At 38.6% G+C, this 27,861-nt stretch overlaps 1 protein-coding gene across 2 annotated transcripts in view; it reads left to right on the forward strand.

Annotated features, from left to right (window-relative positions):
* Positions 1–27,861, forward strand: part of ARID5B (AT-rich interaction domain 5B) — a 169,517-nt gene that overhangs the window by 7,072 nt on the left and 134,584 nt on the right. For both annotated transcript variants that reach the window (XM_074339490.1, XM_074339491.1), the window contains exon 3: positions 22,569–22,794. In XM_074339490.1, the coding sequence (XP_074195591.1) occupies positions 22,569–22,794 (226 nt within the window). The remainder of the gene's footprint in view (positions 1–22,568; positions 22,795–27,861) is intronic.

The raw sequence follows: 27,861 nt of genomic DNA on the forward strand, positions 1-27,861 counted from the left end.
TCCTAACTCATCCAATGTTGGTATCATTTTTCTTGGGTTAATCAAAAACTACTTGTTGAGAACTAACTATGTGCTCAGCACTCTGCTAGGAGCAGAAATGGATAAAATACATACAATTCATGGTGTGGTCCTTTTTTCTCAAGAAGCTTATCAGTCTTGATAGATGAGACCAACACGTGTTTTTAAAAATACAAAAACATAAGACGCTATATAGCACATCGGTGAATTGTGCTGACAATAAATGCAATATGTCTTCAAAGGAGAGCTCACTAACTTTATGCTTTTCTAAAAAGAATTCATTCAACTCCTCAGGTGTTGAGTGAAGACCTACTATGTGCTGGGCAGTGGGTTACAGAGATAAAGGAGAATGACTCTATCCCTCAAAGAACTCATAGTCTATCCTCATAGACCCTGGTCACAGAAAAGCTGTTAAACTCTGTTCCCAAGTTAAACGGGGAAATTAACTAAGGTCACTATTTATTTGTAGCCTGTCATGATCTTTCTGGAAAACTAGAAAGTACTATCTTCATCTTTGAAGTGTCACTCATTCCATGCATATTTATAGAGCACCTACTTTGTGCCAAAGCCTGTTCTAGGCCCTGGGGTTACAGCAGTGAACCAGACAGACAAGAATCCATGCCCTCAGGGAGCTTACAGTAGAATGGTTGCTTTTAACCTCCCCTGTACTTTGCACATTGTGCCTTATATAATGGTTGTCCCCGTGCTTTGCCTTGTCACCCTGCCTTCCCCCTCTCTATTATAGTGCTGTTTTCAGGAGCAGAGGGTTGCGCCTTACTCACCTCTGGGTCCCTCCACAGTATTCAGTGCTACTCACTAAGTATTTATTGAATGACTGAATGACATAATTAAAATGCCTTCTTTCCCACAACCTGCTTTCTTTAAGTTTGTCCCAATTTCTTTCTGGCAAAGAGCCTATGATCAGTCATTCTCACATGTGGGCCAGTTCCAACACCTCATCTCACACTTTTTCTTTCTCTTCTAAAATCCATAGTCATTTTGTACCATAGGATGTGAAAAAAACAAAAAGTGTAAAGGTTTTGTTTTTTTTAAGAGCCCACCGAAGAAATTAGTGAATATTTGGGACTGAACAATCAGGCTAGAGCCAGCATCTGTATCTCTGAGTGCTCTTCCAGTCTTCAGCCATCAGCCCATAGAGAGATAGGGCTTGGGATGGCAATCTGTGCAAAGACTAGACTTTAGGGAAGAAGAGTCAGTCCTCACCTGGGCGTTGGTTGGCAGTTCCTGCAAGCTAGCATGTTCTTCAGGCTGATGATCTTAAACTAGGCCACATGTTTCATAGTGAGTCAAAATTGTAAGCAATTAAAACCTCTCTTGACATTTAGAATGTCAGACACATACCGGTACTAAGGAAATGTTATTTTTATGAAGTACATGAGTCCATACATGTAAATACTTCGTTATTAATTATTAATAAAGCATACCACTGTTCATAGTGTCATCTAGTGATACATGACTCCAGCTCATTTATCAAAGTCTAGTTTTAACCAATATCCAGAATATAATTGCTTGAATCAAATGCATTTGCTTGTCACTTTTTTTTTATAGCCAGGGTAGCTGGACACTTGCCATCTTCTACTCAGAATAATATTGTAGCTAGTGATTACCCGTTGGCTTGGCTTTTAAAGAAATTTAAAACAAATTGATCGATTGTTAGTTTAAGGATTCATCTGCCTCTCACAAATGTGGTCATGGATTCCTGCATTTCTTGAAAAATCTGCTGCTGTACCCTTGCGCAAGGATGGCTTTTTGCCGCCACACAGATTTTTCTCTGTCTTACTGGGGATTAGAACCTGGGTCTTAGCCTTCAGAAAGCATAGCTCACATCCGGAACTGTGAGTATTGACAACACGTTTCAAACATACAGATGATGATGATGATTGAAATGGTTCTTTAGAATCATGCTAATGGCATCAATCCCCAGCACACACTTGGGTAAATTAATTCTGCTTTTAAAATCAGATGCACTGTTAGCAGTGTTAAAGATGGATATTTGACATTTATCATGCAGACGAAGACGGGTGGTTTAATTACATGAATTTTCTGTAGAATCTTTATGGCTGTATAAATAGATGCACAGTGGCATGTGGCCTTGTACACGTGACCATCAAGTTCATAGTCCTGTCTCCATCCTTGAGCTACAGTGAGAAAAACGGGGGAGAGGCCACGTGTTGCTTGTTAGTCTAGTGGCCCCATAAACATCCTTCCCCCTACCTTTCCTTTCTCATGACGCCAAGCACAGCCCGGCTGGGAAACATACCCCCTCCTCCTCATAGTTGAGTTCCAAGCCTGATCAGTGGCACTAAACATTAAACTCTTGTCTTTGAGAATAATAGGCTTTGCTTTCTATACCCTCAAGCATGTTGAACTACTGTGCAGGCTGGAAAATAAAAATGTTCTAATTGTGTCTTTTAAATAAGCATAGGAGTGAATTAATTAGACCATATTTTGTCTTTAGTTGCTTAGTTACACAATAGTATTCCTGAGCACGAGTAAGATAAATTGGCTCTTTTTGTGCTGCCTGTCCCTTAATCATAATTACTGTATTGCTTAGGAGAGTAAAGCATACATAGATTTTGAATTTTTTATTAATAGTCAAAAATATGCATATGATATATAAAGTATATGTTGTTCAACCTGTTTTATATGCTTTTATGTGGGAAGAAGTTTTATTGTGGTGGTAACATTTGCATTAGTGGCTCAAAGATGTAGTTCTGGGAAATACATAATTGAAATGTTTTTGAATTGCTTTTTCTGGCCTTTTCAATCTTATTCAAAATAATAGTGCCTCCAGTCCTGGAGCAGTCATTCTCATTTGATTTAACATCTTTCTTTGCACTGCACGCACAGCGCCCAGTTTTAACCCTGTAAAGCCTAGATGAGGTTCTGTGATTCATAGGCCTCAGATATTATGCCTTATGTTTTTGGGCTCTCACTGTCTGGGGTGTGGGAACAGTGCGGGTACAGAGTGCCTGCATCCTGCAGCCATTACTCCAGTGCCCTTTACCTTTGGCACACTTCCATATTCCATGCAGAATCCGGGGTTAGAGATCATAAGAGTTTGTTTCAGCTTGTCTTCTGGGGTCTTGCAAAATGGGATGTTGCTACTGGAACTTGGGTTTCTAGCCCCCTACCCCCACCCTCCACTCCACCAAGGAGGGGAGCAAGAGTTAGACAGCTTGATATAGTTATTGAACAATGGGAGAGTCTGGCTTAAGACCCGGGATGCATGCTGGGTAAATGTATGTGAAAATTGACCCCATTGTTCTGTTGTATTTGAAAAGCAAGTAAATTATTTACAGATATTTGCTAATTAAAGCACATGTTGTTTTACCAGCACAAAAGAGCACAGCATAACTGAAGACAAAGAACTAAGTGTGAATAATTTAAACTTGCTAATTCTGTATATTTTTGTTAACGGAGGAATAGGTTTTAAAAACATGTATATATATACATACATATGAAAGTGTATGTATATGTATTTACAGATATGTATGTATGGGTTTTTTGTGGGTTTTTTTTTTTTCAAAATCCCTGCTAAGGAAGCCTTACATGCTATAGACATAACAGGCCAAGTTACCATCCAGTTACTTGTTACTAGGCTGGCCCCAAGCTCCCAATGGAACATCGGAGATGAAAATTGTTTTGACAGAATACTCTTTTCCCTTTTGTCCAAGCTTTGCTTGCCTCATCTAGTTTGAACTCAGCTCCGAGTACCACTGGAAAAGAAGCAAACTACCTAGATATTGTACCAGAGAATAAAAATGTTCTCCCTCATTTTATCATCCTCATGCTTTCCTCAGTGACAGGCTCAGGTTTAGTTGTTTTTTTCTTCTCTGACTACCCAGCTTCGGCTGGCTTTGTTCTGGTTGGAAATTTGCATTATGGAGTAAAGGGCAGTGACATGCCCTGAAGTAGTCTGATGTACAGAAAGTTGCTGATAATGTTCTCAGAGACTTCTTAGCTGGAAAATTGTCCTAAGCATAGCTGCAATTGGCCCCTCTGGCTCTGCCATCTGCATAGGCACATTTGGTTTTAGGCATGACTGGCCAGAAATTCTTTGGCATTTTTGGTCAGTGTGATAAAGGGAAATTACAGGGACCTATGATGGGTTGCCTGATCTTGTAGGGAAGGTCTATGGAGGCATTTTGAAAGAAGTAACAATTGAACCCAGGTCTAAAGACATTCTGGTGAAGATTGGGAAGAGGTCCCTTGGCAAGATGTGGAGGTGGGAGTAGTCTCCCTGCAGCATGATTTCTGGGCTGAGCCTAATCTTGGTGAATCCAGTAAAACAGGCTAGAGATGCCCTCTGATGTCCAATGAAGGCACCTATTGTTCTAGATATCATTGAGACACCTTAAAAGCCTCTTCAGAGCTGATTTACATTGTCTGGCTGTAGAGATTTTTGAAAACAAGGGTCAGCAAGGCCTATAGGCGAAATCTGGCCTGCTGCCTGTTTTGCAAATAAAGTTTTATTGGCACACAGCCACACCCTGTTGTTTACAAATGGTCTCTGGTCACCTTTATACTATAGTTGAGTACACAGAGTTGAGTAGTTTCAACAGAGACTGTATAATGTACAGAGCCTAACATATTTATTATTTGGCGCTTTACAGAAAAGGTTTGCCTGACCCCAGGTCTGAAATGGTATTAATAAAGGTAACAATAAGACTAGATGCTGCCAGCTTCATGTGTGACCTTTTATTTATTCCTCATAATAATAATACCACAAGGTAGATTCTGCTGTCTTCTCCGTTTTGCAGAAGGACAATCTGAAAGGTTGGGTAACCGGTCCAGGTTTCCAAATTCATTCATCAGGTAAATGACAAAGACTGAATGGGAACTCGAGCTGTCTTGATTCCAAAATACAGATGGCAGAAACCTTGTGCTGTCCTGCTGACAAGAAAGGGAGACAGGGGCGGTATGAGAAAATGCATGTAAAATTTGTTGATGTTTCCCTTTGTGCAGTAAAACGGCACAATATTTCCGCACATCCGTATTTCAAGGTTCTATTGAAAAGCCACCTCCTCTGTAATGTCTTCTTCTGACTACCTAGGGGGTAAAGGAACCTCCAGCAGAGGCACATGCGTAAGTGTCCACCGGGCCAGGCAATTAAGAGGAAGTGAAGTGAACTGGGTCTAGGAGACAATATGATGTTTGAGGGAACTGGTGATCACATGACTCGTCTTACGTTGCTCCTCAGGTCCTGCTAAACATTGCTGAGCAGGAATGCTGTCCAATATTGTCAGACCTTTCCATTTTTCCCGAGAAGTGCCCAAGATACAGATGTTTGTGTGAATGTAGTTGGCAGTTCAATCCAATTGTTAAAAAACAGTCGGTGGGCCAAACAAAACTTGCTTTCAGTTAGATGTGTCCCACAGGCTGCCACCTTGCAGTCTCTAGAGCAAAGCTTTGGACTATTACAATTTTAAAACTCTCTCATATTTGATCCATTTTTTGTAAATAAAGCAAAAGGAACCTATTGGTGCTAAATGGGAAGCAAAATAAGGAGCTGGGGCAGCCAGGTAGACAAAGCCCTCGCCATTCACTCTAGCCAGAGTTCCAGAGTTGGAAGGACAGAAGGAATAGATGTGCAAGGAAAGCTGGGCTCTGTCCTGGAGCCCAAAGTTGGGCCTCCGGGAGAGCACAGGGATTGAGAGGTAGAAAGAAAGAAGTATGTCTGAGGCAGAAGAAGCCATAGGCAAATAGAAAGGAGGGCTATAACAATACTGGATATGGTCTGCATTCAGCAAGAGAGCTGAGACCAGACCTCAGGGAGTCTAGCAGGTCAAGTTTAGAAGATTGGACGTGAATCTACAGGCAGTTCTGATTAATAATTTCACATGTGTTTTTTTCTCTTTCTAGTTAGAATATAAATTCTTCGTCTTAAAGCTTGGTAGAACCAAGTGTGAATGTTTACTCTGCCAGTTAGTAGCTGTATGTCCTCTTGGTCAACTTAATCTCTCTGGAGTCTCAGTTTCTTTATCTGTGAAATGGGTCAATCTTGCTGGACTGTGAATATCAAATGAGGTTTACATGGGCATAGAGAACCAAACCATGTCCTGGCTTATCCCAGGCCTTTAGTTGTTGCTAAAGTTATCGACCCTGCCCTTCGTGGTTAGGGACCAAATTCTAACTTTATTGTCCCACTAAAGTCTGTCATGGTCTTAGATTGTTAATAGTCCCTGATAAGTAATTTATTGGTTGAGTCATTTGGAATGCTAACTATTGTTTGAAAAACAATGGCTATGTAAACTATCAATTTAAGTTGAGCGAAACTTCCTGGTTCTCCATCTGTTCCAAGAGACTTTTCTTGTGTTTCAGTTCAGATTTTTTGATCCCTGTTTGAGGTTTCCGGGGACTGTGACGGGGACACCCTCAAACCCATTCCATTCTGTTCCATTTAGGTCTTAAAGGACCTAGAGGGGGCATCTCTTCCATCAGCCACAACAAAATAAAATGAGATGGGAGGATGGAGTCAAGAGACAAAACCTGCATTTCGGATGTTTGATCTCTGTATGCCAGAGAAAGTTCAACCTGGTGTTTCGTGATGCAACCTCCAGGAAACCTGGCATTGATCCGCTAAATGTGCACAACATTGAATTTATTTTGAACACCTTTATTTTCAAAAATCCTCTCCTGTTTCCCATTCTTCAAAACACCCCTAATTTGGACATTTGTTTCACCCCCGTTGTCTCTTTCTCGTCCTCCTCTTCTTTGGGTAGTGGTGGCAGGAAGGGTATTCCAGACCAACTCCTTTAAGATGTGTAACTGCCAGGTTCTTTTACAAAGTGAAAAGCATCAGCAAAAGGATATAAAGGGAAAGGGTCCCAGCCAAAATGGCTGGGGGATCTTAGGAGAAGGCACTCAAAATAGACTGCCTGCTGGGCCATTTAAATCCTTTTTGCTTTGGGTTAATCCCACAGTGTATATCAGATTACTAGAATTCAGATGAAAACACTGCGGTAGTACTCAGCCTCTTCACCAAATCATTCCAAATTCGAGTGTACATGGGTTATAAATACAGAAAATAATTGAATTCTGTATGTCTTAAGTGAAATAATCTGTTCCATTCTCTTTCTTGTGAATATTCTCCATAATGGTCTAATTGTGTTTTGTGCTCCTGGCGGCTGAATGTATGTTCAGCAACAATGCATTGGGTTGTACAATATGCATCCCCAACTATCTGGGCAGGCAAAAAAGAATAGTCTAGTAAAATGGCTAAAGATGTTTTTCCTAATGCAAATTGTATGAATCACATAAGTGGTAGTAGTATCTTTTAATATTATTAACAGATTCTGTTTTTATGTCCTTACAGTACAGGTCCTGTTTCTCACTCCACATTTTTGATATAACTAGATCAGTAATTCAATAGACAGCCAAGCAGGTGTTCAAATCGCTGCTGACCCCCAGAATTCCTTAAATGACCCCTTGAAGCAATGGAGTGAAAACATTCTCAGCATGTCAGAATATTGAGATATTTCAGTTGCCTCAATTTTTTTTTTTATTTTACCTTAATTTTTAAAGGCTATTTTCTTCCCCGTCTTCCCACCCCTTTTTAAGCAGAGAAACCTTACCTGGATCTTGGCCACGAGGACTAAAAGATTGTGTGTCTACAGGACTTGCAGATTGTGCTTATAGGCAATGGAGTTCTAACTGGTCAGCCGTGTCAAGGTCTTTAAAGGGTGAATCTTGAAAAGGTGGGAAGAGGAAAAGAGAGATGAGGATTGGGATTCTTCTGTGGTAGCTAAGGATGTAATATAGTGTTGCTCTTGAAGAACATTTCTATTTCTAAATATAGGCCTTTTGACTGCAAACTTTGATGCAGCTCAATTCGACCAATATTTATTAGTATGTACAGAGTCCTATGGAGGTGATTAAAAAGATGAATAAGATCAGCCCCTCTCCCTTTAGTTGCATACAGGAGATAAAATATAAAGTTAACCTTACTTGGTAAGATTATATTTTACTTTGCCTCTTTCATCCTAAAAGGTATACTAATTTTATTAAATAGTATTCTTGGAAATTTCTATGGATACCCCAAAAAAGAAAAGCACTCTTGTATACGTGGTTGTTTCAGGATTTAGGCAGTTGTATACATAATTTTTCGATTGGCCTGTCAACCACTTAGCAAAAATTAATCTAATTTCCAGGCATAGTTGGAACTGGTATTTACTACCTTGTTTCACAGACTTTATTTTGTTGTCACACAAAAATGTGTAAATATGTCCCATGTTAAAGATTGGTGTATTGGGTACCTATTGTTGTGTAACAAATTACCTCAAATTTTATGTCTTAAAACAACATTCATTATTCACAGTTTGTGTGGGTCAAGAGTCTGGATAAGGCTTAGCTGGGTGCCTGTAGCTCCGGGTCTATCAAAGCTCTGGGTCTCTCAAAGCTCTGGTGGAGAGAATTTACTTCCAAGAGCCCTCACTTGCCTATTGGCAGGCCCCAGATCCTTGGAGGCTGTTGGACTGAGGTCCTCATTCCTTGCTGGCAGTTCGCCGAGGCCTCCCTCAGTCTCTTGCAAGGTCATATGGGCTTCTCCATGGGCCAGCTTACAAGATGGTAGCTGACCTACGTTTGAATATGAGAGAGAGACACACACACAAGCCACAGTCTTTTTATAACCTAATTTCAGAAATGGTATCCCATCACTTTTGCCTAGTTCTGTGTGTTAGAAGTGAGACATTATGTCCAGCCCACACTCAAGGGGAAGGGATTACACAAGAACATCGATACAAGGAGGTGGGGGCCATTGGTGGCCATCTTAGAGGTTGCCTACTACCTCAGCAATGGAACCAATCACTTCAGTATAAAGCTATACTCCGATGAGGGTTGAAAGGTATTCTTACCCTGTCTTTCTCTTTTTTTCTTTCTCCTTTTGTTGCTAGTATGCATTCTCCTTGGGTGGTTCCTCCCAAACACCTCCCCACTCTTCTGGGCATATAATTATAGATGACATACATAGTAGCCCGCAGATTGCTTTAATCTTTTAAATATTTGTTAGTCGTAGGACATGTCAACAAGCCATACTCGGTCTTTCTTAAACCTAATGTCTTGATCAGTGAATTTAGAGTTTTGTGGAAAGAGCATTGTGTCTGGTTGTGATGAGGAGTTTGCAGAGAGAAAGGAAAGGAGGACCCTAGAACAAGTATAATTAAACAGGCTCCTTAATGCATAAGAAAATAAGTGTGTTTCATGCACAGAAGTTGAGGAGAAATATTAAATCAAGTTGCCATATATCCATGTAAAGAAGACCTAAACATCCAAATGAAAGGGATTGGTGTCCCCGTTTGTGTTTCTAACGAGTGTATCTACCGGAGATGAGCATCTCTTAGCCACCCTTCAACCTTGTGCATATGGCAGGGAGCAGCTGGCCTTCCATCTTTTAAATTCTGTGGAAATTAGCTGTTTCATGGGAAAACTCATCTTTTTCTCTTTCAGGGAGGATACAACTTGGTTTTCAAAAAGTGCTCAAGACATGCATACGTAAGCATTCAAAGTTTGAGGGAAAGGTGGCATTCAGCAGACTCTGGTCAATTTTTAATAATGGAAATTGATTTATGGGGTTGCTTCCATACAAAACATAGCACAAACTTGGATAATAGGAGTCTGGATTCAAGTTTAGAAGCATGCATCAGCTATAAGACATATGCATGGGGCAGATTGTGTGTTGTCGTTCTTTATTTTTAACCTTGAATTTGACAATGCACCGCTTTCCTCCCAGTGCCTTTGTATCCTCGGTTCCCTCTGCAGGCAATGTCCTGTGTTCTTCCCCTGCCTCCTTTCTACTCTTTACCTGACTAGCTCCTGCTCTTCCATCGGGTCTCAGCAGAGACCTTCCCTGATCACTCGATTTAAAATAATCCCCAGTTCCACCCCTTGGCCTCCCATTATTGCCTCTTCTAGTTCTTTTGTTCCAGATTTTTTTTTTTTATTATCTGGCTCTTTTTCCCCACACCCTTCTCCCCCACCACACACACACACACACATACACACACACACACACAACTGTAGGCTCCAGGAAGGTTGGAATTTGTCCGTTTTATTCCTGACTATAACCCCAATGCTTGGCATATAGTTAGTGCTCAATAAATATTTGTTGAATGAAATCATTTATGACACTTACTGCTCATTATATAAATCCCATTTAGCTGAGGGCTATTGTTTACTGGCTGTCTTCCCTCACTAGACTGGCACCGATGAGTCAGGGGCTTCTTCCCCAGCTGTTCCTTGTTCCTAGCCCGGCTCAGACTAGATGCTCAGAACATTGAGAAGGAAAAATTGAGTGGATTCTCTGACAAAGGACTAGAGCAGGGGTATCCAAACTGTGGCCCGCGGGCCAACTGCGGCCCGCAATCCATTTTTAATTGGCCCACAGCAAATTCCAAAAATATATTTAGTTTACTTAAATAAACCAGGTGAGGCAATGCGTACTTCACCTCGAGTGAGTGGCCCGGCTATTTGTGTAGTTTACTGCATATGGCCCTTGGTGAAAAACGTTGAAAAAAGTTTGGACACCCCTGGACTAGAGACTAACCTTTATGTCCTAGGCAGGGAATAGGAGGCCCTGGCCGCCATGTGTTTCTGAAGGGCAGCACCAGTGTGTTATTCATCTTTGTCGGGCCATGGCTCTTCCTCAGCCCAGTCGCTGGCACAGAGCAGAGTCCATACAGGGTAACTAGATCAGACTGAGTTGAGTTGGGGAAAAACTAGAACAAAGTCCCTCTTGACAACAGCATTGATGGAGCTCAGCTTGCGAACGCCCCCTTTAAGGTGGTGTGGGGACAGAGTCCCAGAGAGCAGTTTCTAGGCTCTTGGCCTCACATGGAAAGGTGCTGGCTCGAGTAGTAGATGGCCATCAGCTGTGACTAGCTGGCCATCAGCTATTACCAGTTAGCCTTAGCCATTGCTGTGGCTAAGGTAGCAAGTGCGGATTGCAGCTAGCAAGTGGAGTCGGTTGGCAGAGAGCAGACAGCAGGTTGCGGATCGTATGGCTCCTGCTTCCTGTGTCTCCAACGCAGCCGCTAGCGAGAATATAGTGGTATGACTCCCCTATCTATGGCTCCGTGGGTGTTCCTTTTTGGCCTCACCATAACCTGCGTTCTTGTGTGGGCAGCGGGACCAGAGACCCTGCATGACACCCCGCATGACAGGTGGCAAGAATGGCTCCTTCTAGATTTTCACTTGCAACTGTTTTGTCAGAACACCTGGTAGCATTTACTCATCCATTCATTCATTCTTTAAGCTCCACCTGGGAGTGTGCGGGATATTGGAAAGCATAAAAGGCAATGAGAGTTTCAGCCCTGTCTTCAGAAAACTTACCTTGAGGAACGCTTAGGCTGTATTCTCTGGTTTCCACAACCTCCCTGAGGTGGCAAAAGAGTCGGAATCAGGCAGTTGTAGATCTTGGGTCTATCCTCTGTGTTGGCCTCCACGCTACAGTCTTTGAGTAGGAAGAGAAAGGTCACCAACTGTGGTTGCAAATTGGCTCTTGCCCTAATCCTGGCTTATTCATAAATACTCAGTATTTCTCCAAACTGATTTTAGGGCTTTTGATTGAAGCCTGAATCGTTTAGTACAGCAAAGCATATCACCAGTGTAGCAAAACTAAAACTTAAAAATACAAAGCCCCTTTAAATAATCCAATATAGGATAATTGTGTTATTAAATAAAGCTGTGGGTCTCAAATTATTTCAGTGCCATTGTACACGTGAGGATAATAATACGAACTGTGCTAAGTGAACAGAGCAAAAAAAATATAAAAAATGTTTAACAAGAGGGAGCATGTCTAAATCATATGTTTATATTTAAATAGAGGCTACACAAAACAGGAAGATTTACTTGGTTTCTACATTAAAGAGTTCTAAATGGGCGTGAGGCTTTCAGTGATTCTCTGTGAAGACTGCTCTTCTCATTAATGACAGCGGTAGAGCTCGACTCCGTGCCAGATCACCAATAACCTTGAAGAATTCAGACGGCTTCCACCATGATTTTCATACACCAATAGAGACAAAAAGGTTTCTTCTTCATTTTAGGGTCTTTGTGGAATGCAAATCTGGGCAGAATGTCACGCATCTGTAAAACTAGTTGAAGAAAGATCAGGAGATGTAAAAGTAATGGTTTAGAGTCATTCAGCATATTAGAACATCTGGGTTGGGTGGTTGTTGAGTTTGGGTTTTATTGTTCTTTTTACTTTTATAGAATGTTATAGGTAACTCAGCTGAGCTTTAATACTGGAATTGGGCTCACTTATCTTCTTTTGCTTATGTTTTAATGGACAAAGTATATGGGTGCCAAGCTAGTTTTTATTATGGCAACCCGAAAGTAATTAAAGAAATATAGACTGTGGAGTTAACACCCTATTAATTCTGCCAAAGGAAGGGTGAACAAGCTCAGCCATTGACTTAAGGCATCTCTGTACATATCATGTGCTTGCCTGTCTAGGGGGAAAATACCTAGGATTCTGAGATGTATTTTCTTGCTTTCTGTGTAAATTGTATTTAATTTTGGGGAGGAGAAAATGTGCATGCATGGAAATCCAAAAGGAAAGAAATGAAACTGGAAATAAATGAGAGGATGTTTCTGGAGCTTTCTTTAGAGCTGGCCTTCTGGTCAGGGGAGCAGGCTGCAGCCTAAGAGGTTTTAGATTAGTGTGTATTAAAAATGTATTTAGGAACATAAAATATTTAGGATTTTTGAATTACTTGTTTGATACGCAAATGCCTTTGGCTATACCATGAAGGATGGTCGCATTACATTTGACAAATTGTGCCTCAGAGCGGTCTTCTGTTTGCTTACTTCCTCAAGTGTGCCAGGATGGATTTCCCAAATTCACTGAGCCACAAGCTTCACCCAAATGTCTGGTCGGGGGAGGGAAACGGTTGGAAGAGATGGGGCTGGCTTGGGAAATTGGAACCCAATACATTAATGAGCCTCCATGGCAAATCCATTTCATCATGTTAAGGGAGTCAAATTAAACCTCAGTGCATACTTGAGAGGATATCTTCATCACTCAGACAACAGAAAATTCTTCACATTTTTATCTAGCTCATGAATGGTGTTTTCTGTAGTCTTACTTTGGGGACAAAAATACAACACAAATTAAAAATTAAAGTATTTTTTTGTTTCAAAATGACTTTAAATCCCACCCACCCCAGGAAATTGACGGGAAGTAGGGAAAGGTTCTGCTCTCCCAGGGTGGGACTAGGGTGGAGTGTTACTACTGAAAGGGCCAAAGAGACCAATTTCCCAGGAAGACGATGGTGCTACCAAAGCTGGTTTCTGGTTCCACTTTAGTTTTTTCATCTCTAAAATGGGCCTAAGAACACTCAGAGAGTCCTTATAGGGATTAGATAAAATGATGTATTTTAAATTCATAGATTAGTCTCTGGGTAAATTAAAGCATCTCAGAGTTTTCCACTGCTGTATCCTTGAGAGCTGAGGAGAATGACTTTGATGCCCAGATATTCTCCATCGCTTTCTGGCACAACTTTCCCTTGGCGGTACCCAGCAGGAGCTACAAGGGTATTATTGTTCCCAGACAAAGAATTAAGAAGGGGTAGGAACACAACACAGTTACTGACAGGTGGCATCTGAATACCACACCCCCTTATTCCCTTATTTTCAGTTCAAGTGATACTATATAGTAATAGTAATATCCATCTTTTCTTGGATGCCTACTCTGGTTGACCAGTGTACTATAACAACTTCAGCGTGCTATTAGGTTGGTGCAAAAGTAATCGCAGTTTAAAAGGTGAAAAGTAATTGCAAAAAACCACGATTATATTTGCACCAACCTAATAACTACCCCATGAGGTGGGTTCTTTTATTTTCCCCCTTTTTTAGATGAGACTTTAGCAAGATGATGTCATGTCCCGAGATAAAGATGGGCATTAACACGGTAGAGCTGCATTTGAACCTGGGTCCATCATACTCAGAAGTCTGGCTTCCTAAGTATCCTTTAGTTTCTCCCAACACGGAACATCTAGAAATGGTTTACCACTAAAATAGTGTTTGTTGCGTGCTTTAGGCCCAGCACAGTCCATGGCTCCTTAGAAAGTACAAGAAAAAGAAAGTTAAACAAGGGTACTTGCCTCTAAAATGTCTCTGCAATTCAGGTGTTTACTGTGGAAGGCAGGATTATGCTATTCAGCATCAAATACTGATGACTAACAAAGATCTAACATTATGTCACAGGTAATAAGAACAGTAATTCCCAGTTCAGGGACCAACTTAGTGTTGATATCGTTTTATTTTGCCTAGTAAAGATATTTTTTAAAAAAACAACTACTCACGTCTATTGCCATCCTCATTTCAGAGGGGAAAAAAGATAACACTAGACAGAAGGAGGGGGGATAAAGTCTTAAATGGAAAGAGTGTATAGAGGATGTCAGTTCTCTGCCCTGGGAGGCTGACTGGGGGGGCTCCATTAACAGAGCTCCAGGGCCCTGTGGCCTCCAGTGGGGTTTCAGCCATCGAGCTGAGGCACCCTACAAAAGAAGTGAAGAGGGAAGAGTGAAAGCAGGTATTTATTCCCTGTTCTTTCCTGTGAGTTTCCACCAGGCTGATGGGATCCCTCTAAGGAACAGTCCTTGCCGCTGGTAGAAGGATCTGCTCTGATGCTCCTAACCAAGCCCTCCCTGCTTTGACCCTTTGGCCTCTGAGTGGTGATAGCTCAGATTACTCTACTATTGCTCTCTTATGGTGTTTTACATCCCACCAACACCTTTGTCATTAGTTCCTTTGTAAAGCCACCTTGGATTATCATTATCTAATCGATGTATTTCCTGTTGGAATCCTGGTTGATATAAGGATAGTTCTTTAAAATCTGGCAAATTTAGCTTCATGAAATACTCATTGTGTTGTCTTCATTTTTCTTATTTCACCTCTGACCAGTGAAGGCTTCGTCTTTTTGACCCACATTACCATCCTGTTTTGCCTGACTTTCTTGGACCTTTGATAAGCAACCACATACCTATCGAATAAAACCTTTTTTACTTACTCCGTAGCTATCCTTTTAGCAGAACACACTACAGTGTAACAGGGAAAGTGATTGCGCAAACCAGTAGGTGCCATGAATAGCAGGTGTCTGAGGGAGGCTTGAAAGCAAGGGAATGGCCAATCCACCAAGGCCCAATATGGCACTTTCTTCCACTTGCCTGAATCCATTGGTGCATACCCTAGGCACACATGCCTCGCCAGAATGGTTAGGGCACAAGCTGATGTGGTTGCCACTGGTCTTTTTAAATGTTGACACAATAGTTTTTCTTCATCTTTAGTTTATCTCTTGATGAAAGTTTCCCACTCTTGTGGAACCAATTGGACGATTATTTTGGTTTCATAATTTATGTAGCTTACATCACCTATTGATGTGTTTTGTGTTCCCAAATGTTATCACATTTTAACTGCTACAAAGAACATTTTTAAAATCTGTGATGTTCAGGGAAAGTTGAGGTGGATGCCCTCTTTTCCTGTTCTAATTCCACCCCATACCTGCTAACCTCTCTAATATTACATTTATATGTTTTTGTCCTTTGGACTCTATTAACATAGTTGAATATCGCTCTCCTCAGCAATGATCTATTATTGGGTACCAGATGTTGTTATAGGGAGCATTCCATTAATGTCCTTTCTTCTGAGGAATGATATATTTATTAATAATACTGTTTCATTCAGCATCATTTTATTATAACGTTGATGAGATGTCGTAGGAACTTAACTCTTGTTTATATCAATTAGCCTGTGATAAAATTGGTTTTGTTATACATCGTTTCATCACTGCTCCAAGAACCTATCAATGACGTTAAATGAGGACTTACTGTATTAATAAAGATATAGGTTCAGCCATGTATAACAGAGATCCAGACAGAATTAAAGTTGCTTAAATAATTTAGGAGTTCAGAATCTCTCGTGTCACAGACTAGAGGTAGGTGGTTCAGGGTTCGTGTGGTGATTCTGCTCCAAGAAGTTATGTAGGGACCAGGCTCCTCCCATCTTTTTCTCCTGAGAGATTTACCCTCATTTGTGTGGTCCAAAGGCACACCTATTCCCTTTGAGGGCATGGCCTGGAAGTTGTACACATCACTAATATTTACATCCCATTCATTCAAACTTCATCACATGGCTGCACCTGGTTAAAAGGGAAGCAGGGAAATGGTGCCTTTATTTTGTACCCAGCAATTTAGCAGTTTTTTATAAAGAAGAAAGGAAGAATAGATATTGGGGGAAAGTTAGCCACAGTTGGGGAGTGTTAAATTCCCCTGTCAACTAAAATGTTTTCTTACACATAAGCCAAATGGGCTGTGAAGTTCCACTGAGCTTGAGTTGTCTCTGAGACATTCAAATTGACAACAGGGGATTGGAGTCTGGTGCAATTTTTGGAACCAAACTGTAGAATGTAGTCATGGACTAACAGGTGAACATTAGAATTCTCATGGAGAATGATTTCTTTAAGGAGTGTTTTGCAGAGAAAGAGGACCTGGACCCAGACTGCATCTAAGTATATGTTTCCTACATTTTCCTAGTAGGGAGATGGAATAAAGAAGAAAGGAATCGAACAAACAGAGAACTATAGGGATGGTAGGTGTTAGGTAGGGTCTCTTGAATATATGCATGTCTTATGAGAAGAGCCACTGACCGCCTTTGTTCTGGACTGTCTTTTCAAAGATGTTTATATAGTGAACAAACAGCCTTGGAACACAAGCTAGTGTCTTCCTCCAGAACAAAGAGCAGGTAGGCATGCTTGCTGACCAGTATTAAAGATTTGGGTTCCCTACGTTCAGGGTCCTTTAAGACACCCTACTGTGTGTACAGGTATTATATAGCCTTTTTGCATCTCCTTTTCAGCATTGGATATTAAAGAACCAACACAAAGGCTGATACTACAGCTATTGCTGTGAGCAGTAAACCATCCTTTGTCTCTGACTAGAAGTCTTGTGTCCTTTGCCAGCATCTATGAAACTGTCAGGTTAACTTGTTTGAAGTCGAGTAAAATCTTAGACTCTTCGCAGTTCTTAACAAGCAGGAGAGTTTCAAGTCAAAGGTAGGGGCTGTTCTTATCAAATGCTACTAAGAGATCAAGGAAAATGAAGAGTAAGAAAAGGCCTTGGTTTAATACAGTGGTTCTCAAAGTTTTTGGACCCAAGACTCTTTACCCTCAAATTACTGAGGATCCTAAAGATCTTTTGTTTATGTAGGTTATATCTATTGGTATTTACTCTATTAGAAATTACTCTATTAGAAATTAAAACTGAGAAATAAATTACTTATTAGTTCATTTAAAAATAAAAATAATATTCATATGCAAAAAAATTAATGCCAAGCTGACCCTCACACCTTATACAAAATTAAGTAAAATGGATTATATTTCTAAATGTAAAACTACAAAACTTTTAGAAGAAAACATAGCAGAAATTCTTCATGACCTGCCATTAGACAAAGAGTTCACAGATATAACAGTAAAACCACAGTCCATAAAAGAAAAAACTGACTGATCGACTTGATCATAATTTAAAACTTTTGCTTTGTGAAAGACACTGTTAAAAGAATGAAAAGACAAGATACACAATGGAAGAAGATATTTTCAAACCACATATATGACAAAGGACTTATATTCAGCAGATATAAAAACTCTCAAAACTCAACAGTAAGAAAACAAACAACCCAATTTTAAAAACAGGCATAAGACTTAAGCACACGCTTCACCAAAAAGGCTATACAGATGGCAAATTAGCACCTGAAAATTTGTTCAACATCATTAGTCATTGGGGAAATGAAAATTTAAGACATGATGAGAAACCACTATATACGTATTAGAATGACAATAATAAGTTAATTAGCAATGACATGCCAAGTACTGGCAAAGATAAGAAACAACTGGAACTCTCAGGCATTGCTGGGGCGAATGCAAAATGGTACAGACACTCTGGAAAACAGTTGGACAGTTTTTGCACAATTAAATATACAATTACCCTATGACTTAGCAATCCTTCACCTAGATATTTACTGTGGAGAATTGAAAATGTATGTTCACAAAAAAACCTGTATGTGAATATTTATAGCAACTCTATTTGTAATCACCAAAATTGGAAACAACCCAGTGTCCCTCAATGGATTAATGGATAAATAAACTTTGTGACATTCATACCATGGGATACTATTCAGCAGTAAAAAGGAACAAGCTATTGATACATGCAGCAACATGGATTGATCTCAAAGGCATTGTGCTTGTGTGAAAAATGAAGTCTCAAAGGTTTCATACTGTATGATTCAATTTATATGACATTTTGGAAAAGAGAAAACTATAGCAAGAACCCATCAGTGGTTACCCATGTTTTAAAACTCAGAACTATACTCCAAAAAAAGGAAATTTTACTGTAAGTTAATGTAAAAAATAAAATTAAAATGGCAGTACAAACACATTATGTAAAAAAGTTACACATTTTATGAAAATTAACCATATTTTTAGAAAATTAGTAAAAACAGTGGCATTGTTTTACATTTTTGTAAATCTCTTTACTATCTAGCTTAGTAGAGATAGCTGGATTCTCATATCTGCTTCTGAATTCACTACGTTACCATACCATATGTCATGGAGTCTCTGAAAAACCCCACTGTACCCTTGAAAGAGACTAAGAATGAAAAAAGGAAATAATGTCTTAGTATTATTATGATCATTGTTTTGACACTGTGGACCACCTGAAATGGTCTGGAATTCCCCAGGGTTCCTGGACCACACTTTGAGAACCACTGGTATAATAACACTGTCACAAATTTTAATCATTTTCATAGCATCTTGGATTTTTTTTTTTTTTTTTACCATACCCACATGTCCCCATGTTTATTTAATGGTTTTATTTATATTGACCCATTTCTTAAATTTATTTAAAGAGGAAACTTTCTATATCTCCTATAAATGGAAAACCAGGACCACTTTCCCATAAATGGTAAGTAGCCACAAAAATAAAGAAGCAATAAGTAACTTAACATTTGGGAAGAAAAAGTTTATCCATGAACCATCTAAACTCATCTCTGCATGGCACGCTTTGGAAAACGCCAGTGCAGACGAGTAATGATAATGATAGCTAACTCAGACACACCACTTCACTTACGTTACCCCATTTAAGCCTCACAATTACCATGAGAGGTAGATAGTATTATTATCTTTTTTAAAACAATTGTTAAAAAAAATTTGAAGCATAGGGAAGTTAAAGAAGTTGTCCAGTGTTCCATAGTGAATAAATTTCAGGGCTGGGATTTGAACCCAGGCATTCTCCAGAGTCCAGGAAAAATGCTGTGTTGGCAGATAGGAAACCTGGATTCTTGTCCAAGTTCTACCAGAAGTTGGCACTTGGAAATGTCATTGAACCTTATCCTTATCCATAAAATGAGGGATGTGCACTAAAGCAGGGTATGTAAGTTGAAACACTGGGTACCTGCCTATGGGGCCAGGCAGGTAAGGGAAATGTGGAAGAACATAGGGAGTGGTGGGGATAATGGTAAACTAGAGGCCTTGCATTTTGTCTAATGAAGGCAATTGCTACTCAATTTCAACTGTTTTTTGTTGTTGGTGGTAGGTTTTTGTTCATGTTTTGTTTTTGACAGATATCCTTTTATTTTATAAGAGAAGCTGAAAGTCTGGATACTTTGTGTACAATTTTCCAAGTTTTAGAGCTCTTGGAAAGGCCAGCCATACACATAGGCTGCCTGCAGCAAATTTATGACTTCTTGACTAAATGATCTCCTCTGACTTAGAGGATTCTATGATTGAATAAGCTGTTTTTATAGAGTGGTAGGAACAAAATCCAAATTACAGAAGTAGGCAGTTTAAAACAATGATGAAAGGGGGTATGGACTTAGAAAGTGTCTCAACACAGCCTATATAAATATTGATTGGGAGCCAGGTTAATTGAAAAGCCAAGGTGCATTAATAGAATAATAACAAAGTGTGTTTCTTTGTGTTCCTGTTGTGTTGTATTAGAGTAAATCAGCAATATTTATCCAGTGCTAATTCTCAGTTTGGAGAGAGCTAATATAATCATGAGACGAGCTTATTCAAATTCTTTTCTTAGACATAGAGACTTGCCCAAGAATGGTGAGTATTAGCAACTTTAGTCGGCACTTGCTCAGAATAGTAAATACAAGCATGTGATTTATGCCATTGTGTATACAAAATAATGTTTCCTGAGACATTTTCTCTCTATATGTTGGCTGTTTTGTTTTGTTTTTTGGGGCTGGCTTGTTGTATTCCCCTCCTCCGCTTATCAGATTTCCTTCTCAATCCTGGCATTTCACAATGTTGCCGGGCCAGTTTCTCTGTGAATCCACAGTAAAATATACTGGTTGCACGATTAATCCAAACTTGGGTTTATGGTTTATGCAGGTTTATGTGAATTCTTGCATTTTTTTTTTTTTTTTTATATATTGTGTATATATATTCAGAAGGTCTGTTTCAGAGAGAAAAGAAGGGAGGACAGAATCTGTGGACGAATCTTGAAAGATGGGTTTATTCATCAATGACATCATAAGGATTGTATTTTTCTCTTGGTTAATAAACTATTTGCTTGATGGGTGTTGTAAGCCAGCCAGAGCGAGTCATGCCATTTCTTGGAAATGAGCTGAAGCAACTGGTAATTGAAATGATAATCATTTGATCAGAGTTACAGCTATTTGAAAATAACACTCATCTCCAAACTTGACTCTTCTAGGGAACCATATTTGGTAAAATTGTTGCCAAATTCCATCTTTGCTAATGTTAAGACTTGTATACCTTGATACTTAATTATTATCCAGTATATTCTAAACCTGATTTCTGGTGTGCCCTGTCCAGAAGCTGTTATATGCTTTGAAATAATACCCAATCTGAATGTTTATTCTCACATTTAATATCACCATATAATAGCTATAAATGCATGACAACTATAGATCTTTTATTTCAAGAGGACAGTATAGTGAATCTGAATGAAATCTTTGGTTGAAAAGGTACTTTGTAATATGCCCCATTGTTTACATAAAGTATTGAAATATTTTTTCTTGAGCAGAGGATAAAAACAGTTTCCACTTTGTCTGCCATTTACTGGAAGTTCATATTTAATGGTGATAAGAAAAAAGATTCCATTATGGAAGTTTTACTTTTCATTTTTGATAGAGTATTTGTTATTTTGCTGCTGCCTGACAAACTTGCTTCTCAGAAGCAGCTTGGAACTGGATGAGGAAAAGTGTAATTTTAGATCCTACCTTAAACCATTAAAAAAAACTAAATCCAGGGCTTTTTATTGTGTGAAGCTTATCTTAATAAACCCGTTTTTGTTTGCTTTGGAGTAGTGTGTGTGTGTGTGTGTGTGTGTGTGTGTGTGTGTGTGTGTGTAGGTGAGGGGGGAGGAGGAAAGAGTCATGTTTAAAAGTAAAATTAGCCAAAATCACTTGTGAATTCCTTTTGTTTAATAGCTTAGAGACATCTTCCTGTTGTTGTTTGTCAAGAATATTTCTAAGATTTTGTAAGCTTAGGGGTTTTCACAGCTAAGCTTTCTTCAGAAATGTGAAATAAAAGAAATGAAAGAAGTCAGTTCAAGTTGAAATGTCAAATGCTTCAAATAATTTAACTTAAAACCCATGAGATGATCTTCTTAAGCCTTTTCCAAAAAAATCTTTGGGTAACAGAGGCCCTCCTTTGCTCCATGTATGGACATCTATTAAATATCTTGCTGGATTAATTCTGAGTCCGAAAAGTTGGTTGTTTCCTGGAAGCAATTAGAGATGCTTAAAATTCAAATTTATGATCCATAGGAGAAACTTAAGTTTCAACTACTTTTCTTAGATTCAAAGGCTTTCTCCTCACTCGCCCTCTCGCCTCTTACCCCATATGTATTAAAAGAAAAAAATCAGTTCATTTCTCAACTTACAAAGTTTTTAAGAAACATGAGAATGTGTAAGTTTCTTTCAGTGGGAAGCACATAACATTTATGAAGTATTTCTTTTGGGATTACATCACAGTTTTATTTAATTTTTAGGACAAAAGTTAAATTCAATATTTGTGTATAAGCCAAGGGAAAATGTACCATAAACATAGGAATTTTGGGGTGAGTCAGAGTTCCAAGAATCCCAGATTTACTTAGACCATTTATATAGACAGGCTAACCATTAGTCATCTAGTTCTCACTTTTTGCTTTTGCAATTAATTGCACCTAAAAATTAGCTTTCACCCAAATGATCAGCTAGGCAGAGTAGGCTTTTGCAACTAGCATTAAAAATGGCTATTAGAATTATTGCCCAATTTGTGTACCCTTTCTAATCATATAACAAATATATCTTATAAATTATTCCTCAACTAGACAACTAGCTGTGAAAAACCATTGAAATGAAGTGAGTGATTGAAGATTTCCTGTTACTGAGAAGCACATTGTCTGCTTGCGTAGGGTTAAACCACTCAAATGGTATTTCAGATGGGCTTTGTTGAAAATTTATTATTTACCTCAGAATGACAAAATAATGTTTTTTTGTTCTTCCCCAACCCCCTTTGGTAGGATGAAGTCATTGCTGTTTCCGAAAAGGTGATTGTGAAGCTTGAAGACCTGGTCAAGTGGGTACATTCTGATTTTTCCAAGTGGAGATGTGGCCTCCAAGCTGGGTCAGTGAAAACAGAAGCCTTGGGAAGGAATGGACAGAAGGAAGCTCTGCTGAAGTATAGGCAGTCAACCCTAAACAGTGGACTCAACTTCAAAGACGTTCTCAAGGAAAAGGCCGACCTTGGTAAATATAATTTGTACTTCTAAATCTAATGTGTGTTCATATACAGTAACCTACATTTTTTTTTGTTGTAGATTTTTCTAGAAACTCTGACGTATATGTGTGTGTGTGTCTGTGTATCTATATATAGTATATATAATCCTGATCTATATAAGATTATATATATTTTATATTTGTGTGAGTGTGTGTGTGTGTGTGTGTGTGTGTGTGTGTAATTTCTTTAACTTCAAAGGGGCCTGGCAATACGGACAGACAGATGACTAGGTGTGTAAGGGATAAATTTTACCTGTTAGATCATAGGACCTTCTATGTGTGGAGCCCTGTACCAGAAACTGGGTGATATGACATGTGGTCTTAAGCAGCTTCCAGTTGGTGTCAAGGCATGAGACTTAATCAGAGCACCTAAAATTGAATTAATGAAGAGTTTAAATATTTGGTCTAAGTAGATAGTATGCCATCTATGAATACCGTGTTAGAATTTCATGTTTTATGTTGGATGAAAAGCAAAAGCAAAATAAGGAAGAGAGATGAGTTACTTAGTGTGGAGCAGGAGAGCAATGTCAGAGCAGGGAACTGTTGGTTGGCGACTCATGGCTTAGGTTTCCCTGAGCTTTTAGCATTTAGTGATCACCATCAACTCTATATTTTTTTTCCTTTTCTGCCTTCTCCTCTTCCATTGTAACTTTAGAGGAGAACTTGTGATTTGGAGTAGTTATTCTAATTAGTGCTTGAATCCTGACTTTGCTGCTTAGTTAGCTGTGTGGTGTTGGGCAAATAATTTAACCTCCAAGCCTCAGTTTCCCCCTCTGAAAAACATTGGAACTTTGCCAAGTCACTGTGAGATAGACGTAAGATATATAGGAATGAGCACAGTGATTGGTGTATACAAGGGGCTCCATAATTAATTCTATTGCTTTTTCTGAACACTTGGTTCTGTAGTGACTTTTTGTGTGTTTCTTTTTCCTTCTGTTTGTATCTCCCTGTGGCATTCACTGACTTACTCTCCTAACATTGCTCAAGACCATAGTTGTTGACCACTGATTTAGATGAGTTTATTTCCTCTTTAGGCAAAGAGGAACTTCACTTTTAACGTATTAAGGCATCTTTTTCTTTCATTCTAACACAATGCTGATTTTCATAGCCCTATTTCATGCCTTAATGTGACAACTTCCTGTTTTTTGTTTTTTGTTTTAATCTAGAATTTAACTATTACAACGAACGTAGACTATCTTAATTGGCATAAGGAAACTGAATAGCACCATTAACTAACTGGGTCTTTCATGTGATTCTGGTTTGTGATGAGCTGTGCTGTGCTTTGGGAATAGCATTAATATTTGCTTGCAATTTGAGTTTAATGATCAACTGTTTCCTGGCATCTTTTGGTAGTTGTCAGGCTGTAATATTTTGTACATGGCAGCCTGATTGTCATGTGCACATGTAAAGAAAATTATTAATCTAGTGGTTTTCCTTTTAAAGCCAAAATAACTTTTTTTAAAAATACAAATCTTCCCATATATTCTATTGCACCTCTCAATTCTGTGAACACACAGTAACTAATGTTCTGACATGTGATAATGCTGAATAATACATCTGTTTTATTACTTTCCTAATGTATGATCTAAGTTGTATCGCTATTGTGTTGTTTTCCTTAACATTAAACCCTTTCTTTTGTTTGTTTGATTTTTTTTTTTTTTTTTTAGTTATGGAATATACTGTTACTAATAAAAAACTAAACAGGAAACCCACGGGGGGACAAAAGGATGTGTAGATGGTTAAGCTTGATGTCACACATATAAACAAGAGTATTTATAGCAGGGTTGTTTTGTGTTTAAAAAATTGATAGTTTATTAATGAACATGAAGAGAAACCTAGTCTCTTAATTCCATCAGAAGATTTAAAGGTTTTGATCTTTCTGAATTCTAGAAAATGTCCATAATCTACATTTTGAATAATTGATTCCAGAAGAAATTGGTTTATAGTGAATATTCAAAGTACTTAGTGGTTTTTAAATCTAGTTGTTCATCAGACACACTAGGGGAATTTAAAAAATAATACTAATTGCTGAGTCTGCTTTCCCAGATTCTTCATTCAGTAGGACTGAGGCAAGGCCAAGGAGTGTTTGCTGATAAAAGGCATTCTAGGTAATTATAATTTTGGGGGGAGGCGGGAGGGAGCATCTCATTTGGGAGACAGCTTCACATTAGTGTGAGGAAGGGAAAATAGCAACAGGAGATTTGTTTGGGAGGCTCTCCTCCGCTGAGCAAGAAACACCATGTACTTTTTCTCCTTTTTTTAAAATGTAAAATACCCCTTTAAGGATAGACTTTGGGGCCTTGAAATTCTACTCAGTTGGTATGAACTGTGGGGAATTTGAGACAAATAGCTTTTGTAATTGGAATGCACACTGTGTTGTAATAATGTGGAAAGAGAAACAAAAAACTTTCCTTAATGTAATGAGTTTCCATTATCTGCTTGATCTACGGTTTACAAGTCTACATTGTCAGGGTTTATATTGGGGAGACAGGGGGTGTCATTTGCTGTACGCATTCCTGTCCCAGCAACTTTCTCTTCAACCTCTTCCCTTTTCTGTCTGCAACATCAAAATATTTGTTGTCTGTACTTTTCTTTCTACACAGTGGTTTTCTTATCTCCCTTTCTCTTGGCCACACTAAAACCACTTCCAATACCACATTGTTAATGGAAGTTCACACACTTATTAGGTTTTTCCTTCTGTAGAACCCTTCCAACTCCTCATTGTTCTTACCAAAGAAAGAAGATGAACTCTGAGATTACTTAAGACCCCCCTCTTTTTTTTTTTCTGGTGGAAGTAAGCAAAGAATGGAAAGATCTCATCTTTCTGTGGATAAAATAAAACTCCAATATGTTATTTTTTCAACTGAGCTATTTCATCACCTTAAAACATCAAAAATAACAAAATAATTAGGTTGACTCTCAAAGAAGGGATTTTTACCCTATAAAAGCTAAAGAACTCTTCTTGCTCGGTGTTTAGGTAGAATAAATTCTCTTTAATCTCAGTTTGTGTCACTTCCTGTCTCTCTCTGAATAGTGAAAAAAAAAAACCAAGAGTGTTCTCACAAAAGTGTGACTGCCAACAAATTAATACTCCACAAAGAAAAACTCTGCCCCAAATGGCAGCTTCCAATAACTGCTCTGATTCAAATCACAAATCTCGTTTTTTAATCCCTTTCCCCTTCAAGGACAATATTTGCAGATGTCATATTTGCTTTTTAAAAATCTCTGGAGTTTTCATTTAAGATTCCAAATGACTGGTGACTAAAACTACAGCTCTAGGTAGTGAGAAAACTAATAATCTTAAACGACACTTCTGAGATGAGGCCTTCCTCCTCTTTGTCCTTTTCAAAGAAAGAAAGTTGAATATGAAACCAATTCAAATTGTGACTTTACTCAGTGAGATGTTTTACCTTCTTTCAGACAGTTTCATAGTGAAGTTTATACAAAAAAATATAACTATGTTAAAATAGAAGGGTTAAGGAATGTATTATTCATAAGCATAACGAACACAGGAACCTGTTTTTCCAGAAGAATCGGGTTGATTAAATCATTCACTACACAAGCCTCCAGTTATTTATTTTTGTCTTTAGAATTACAGTACTTAGCCTTTGTAATAAAGTGGACTTAATACCCATATTTGGTATGGCAGTTGGAAGTAACCAAATAAAGAATTATTTTATTTTACAAAAATTTTAGCAACTAAGGAATATAAACACTATCAGTTAAATCTCGCAAACTTGCATTTTTTTATTCCTAGGGCTATAGTTTGAAAAAAAATCAAATTATTTTACATAACACTGCTTCTTACAGAGTTCCTTTAAGTGAAGTATGAAAGCTGCAGTGTAAGCTTTATTGGCCTATAAATATGTCATTATAGTTGGACTACATTTATATGCTTTGGATTGTTGTTTAAGCCAAGAAAATATGTCTCTACAGGTTGACTTTTTATTGAAACCCTTTGAGGCATACAACAGAATGTATTTTAGGCCAAGGTTATTAAAACAGCATTTTCATTTTTTTGCAGCAGACTCATTGTCAATTATGCTGCCATAAACTGTCTGTGGATGGGCAGTTATGAATGGCTTCATCTCCAAATGTGTCTTTTAAAAAAGAAAGAAAAGATAGAGGAGGCTGAGCTGAAATCAAAAAAAGAGACCAAAAGATGTGGGTGTGGGTATGGCTGAATTTAATGATGGGGGTTCCCTCAGTTCAATTCTGTTTCTAAAGTCTTATCAGACAGAGAAAGAATGGCTTCCCCTGTCCCTTCTGTTGGTGAGACTTTTAGTGTCCTCTGGGGAACAGACAGCATGGTGGTGTTGAAAGAGCAGTAGATGGGATGTCAGGAGAATCTAGGCTCTACCTGTAGATCTGTCACTCACTGGAGAAGTTGCTGTATGTTTACAAGTTCAAGTATGTTTGTGTATAAAATGGGGAACAGTGTGTACCTGGCCTTATTAGATTTTTGAGAAGATCAACTGAGAAAAAAATTAAGATTTCTGGGAGTATTTATATTGAAGTGTAAGATGGTATCATCATCATATTATTACTAGAAGGAGGTTCTCTGTGACAGGGAGCTACACAGTACAGCATTAGCTTATTTGTCCCTGTTGAATTTTCCTAATCACATGTTCTAGTGATTAGGGCAGGGTTTACTCTCCACACTATCTGCCGCAATAGAAGACTATCATTAACATTCTTCAGATCCTTGCTTTTATTTACATAGATTTTATTATATATAAAATATATAATAAATAAATATGTTTTTATGTATTTCTTTACATAGAGATATATATTTATATTTTATATAACTTTTCTCCTCTCAAAAATTCTGTCAAAATAAGCTGGGCCATAAGTTGCCAGCAGTGTAACTAACTTCTCAGGTTCTCTTACTTAGAAACTGACTATAGTCTTTGTTTAGAAATTCTGGAGGCCTTGTATTCAAATGGTGGTTTAGAATCACTTTTGACTTTGATATGTCAAGCTGCTTCCTGGGATGTGGCTATGGGAAGGATTCTCGCTCTGTGTTGAAGAAAACAG

This window comes from Rhinolophus sinicus, linkage group LG07 (assembly GCF_036562045.2).
Source record: "Rhinolophus sinicus isolate RSC01 linkage group LG07, ASM3656204v1, whole genome shotgun sequence".
Taxonomy (NCBI): domain Eukaryota; kingdom Metazoa; phylum Chordata; class Mammalia; order Chiroptera; family Rhinolophidae; genus Rhinolophus; species Rhinolophus sinicus.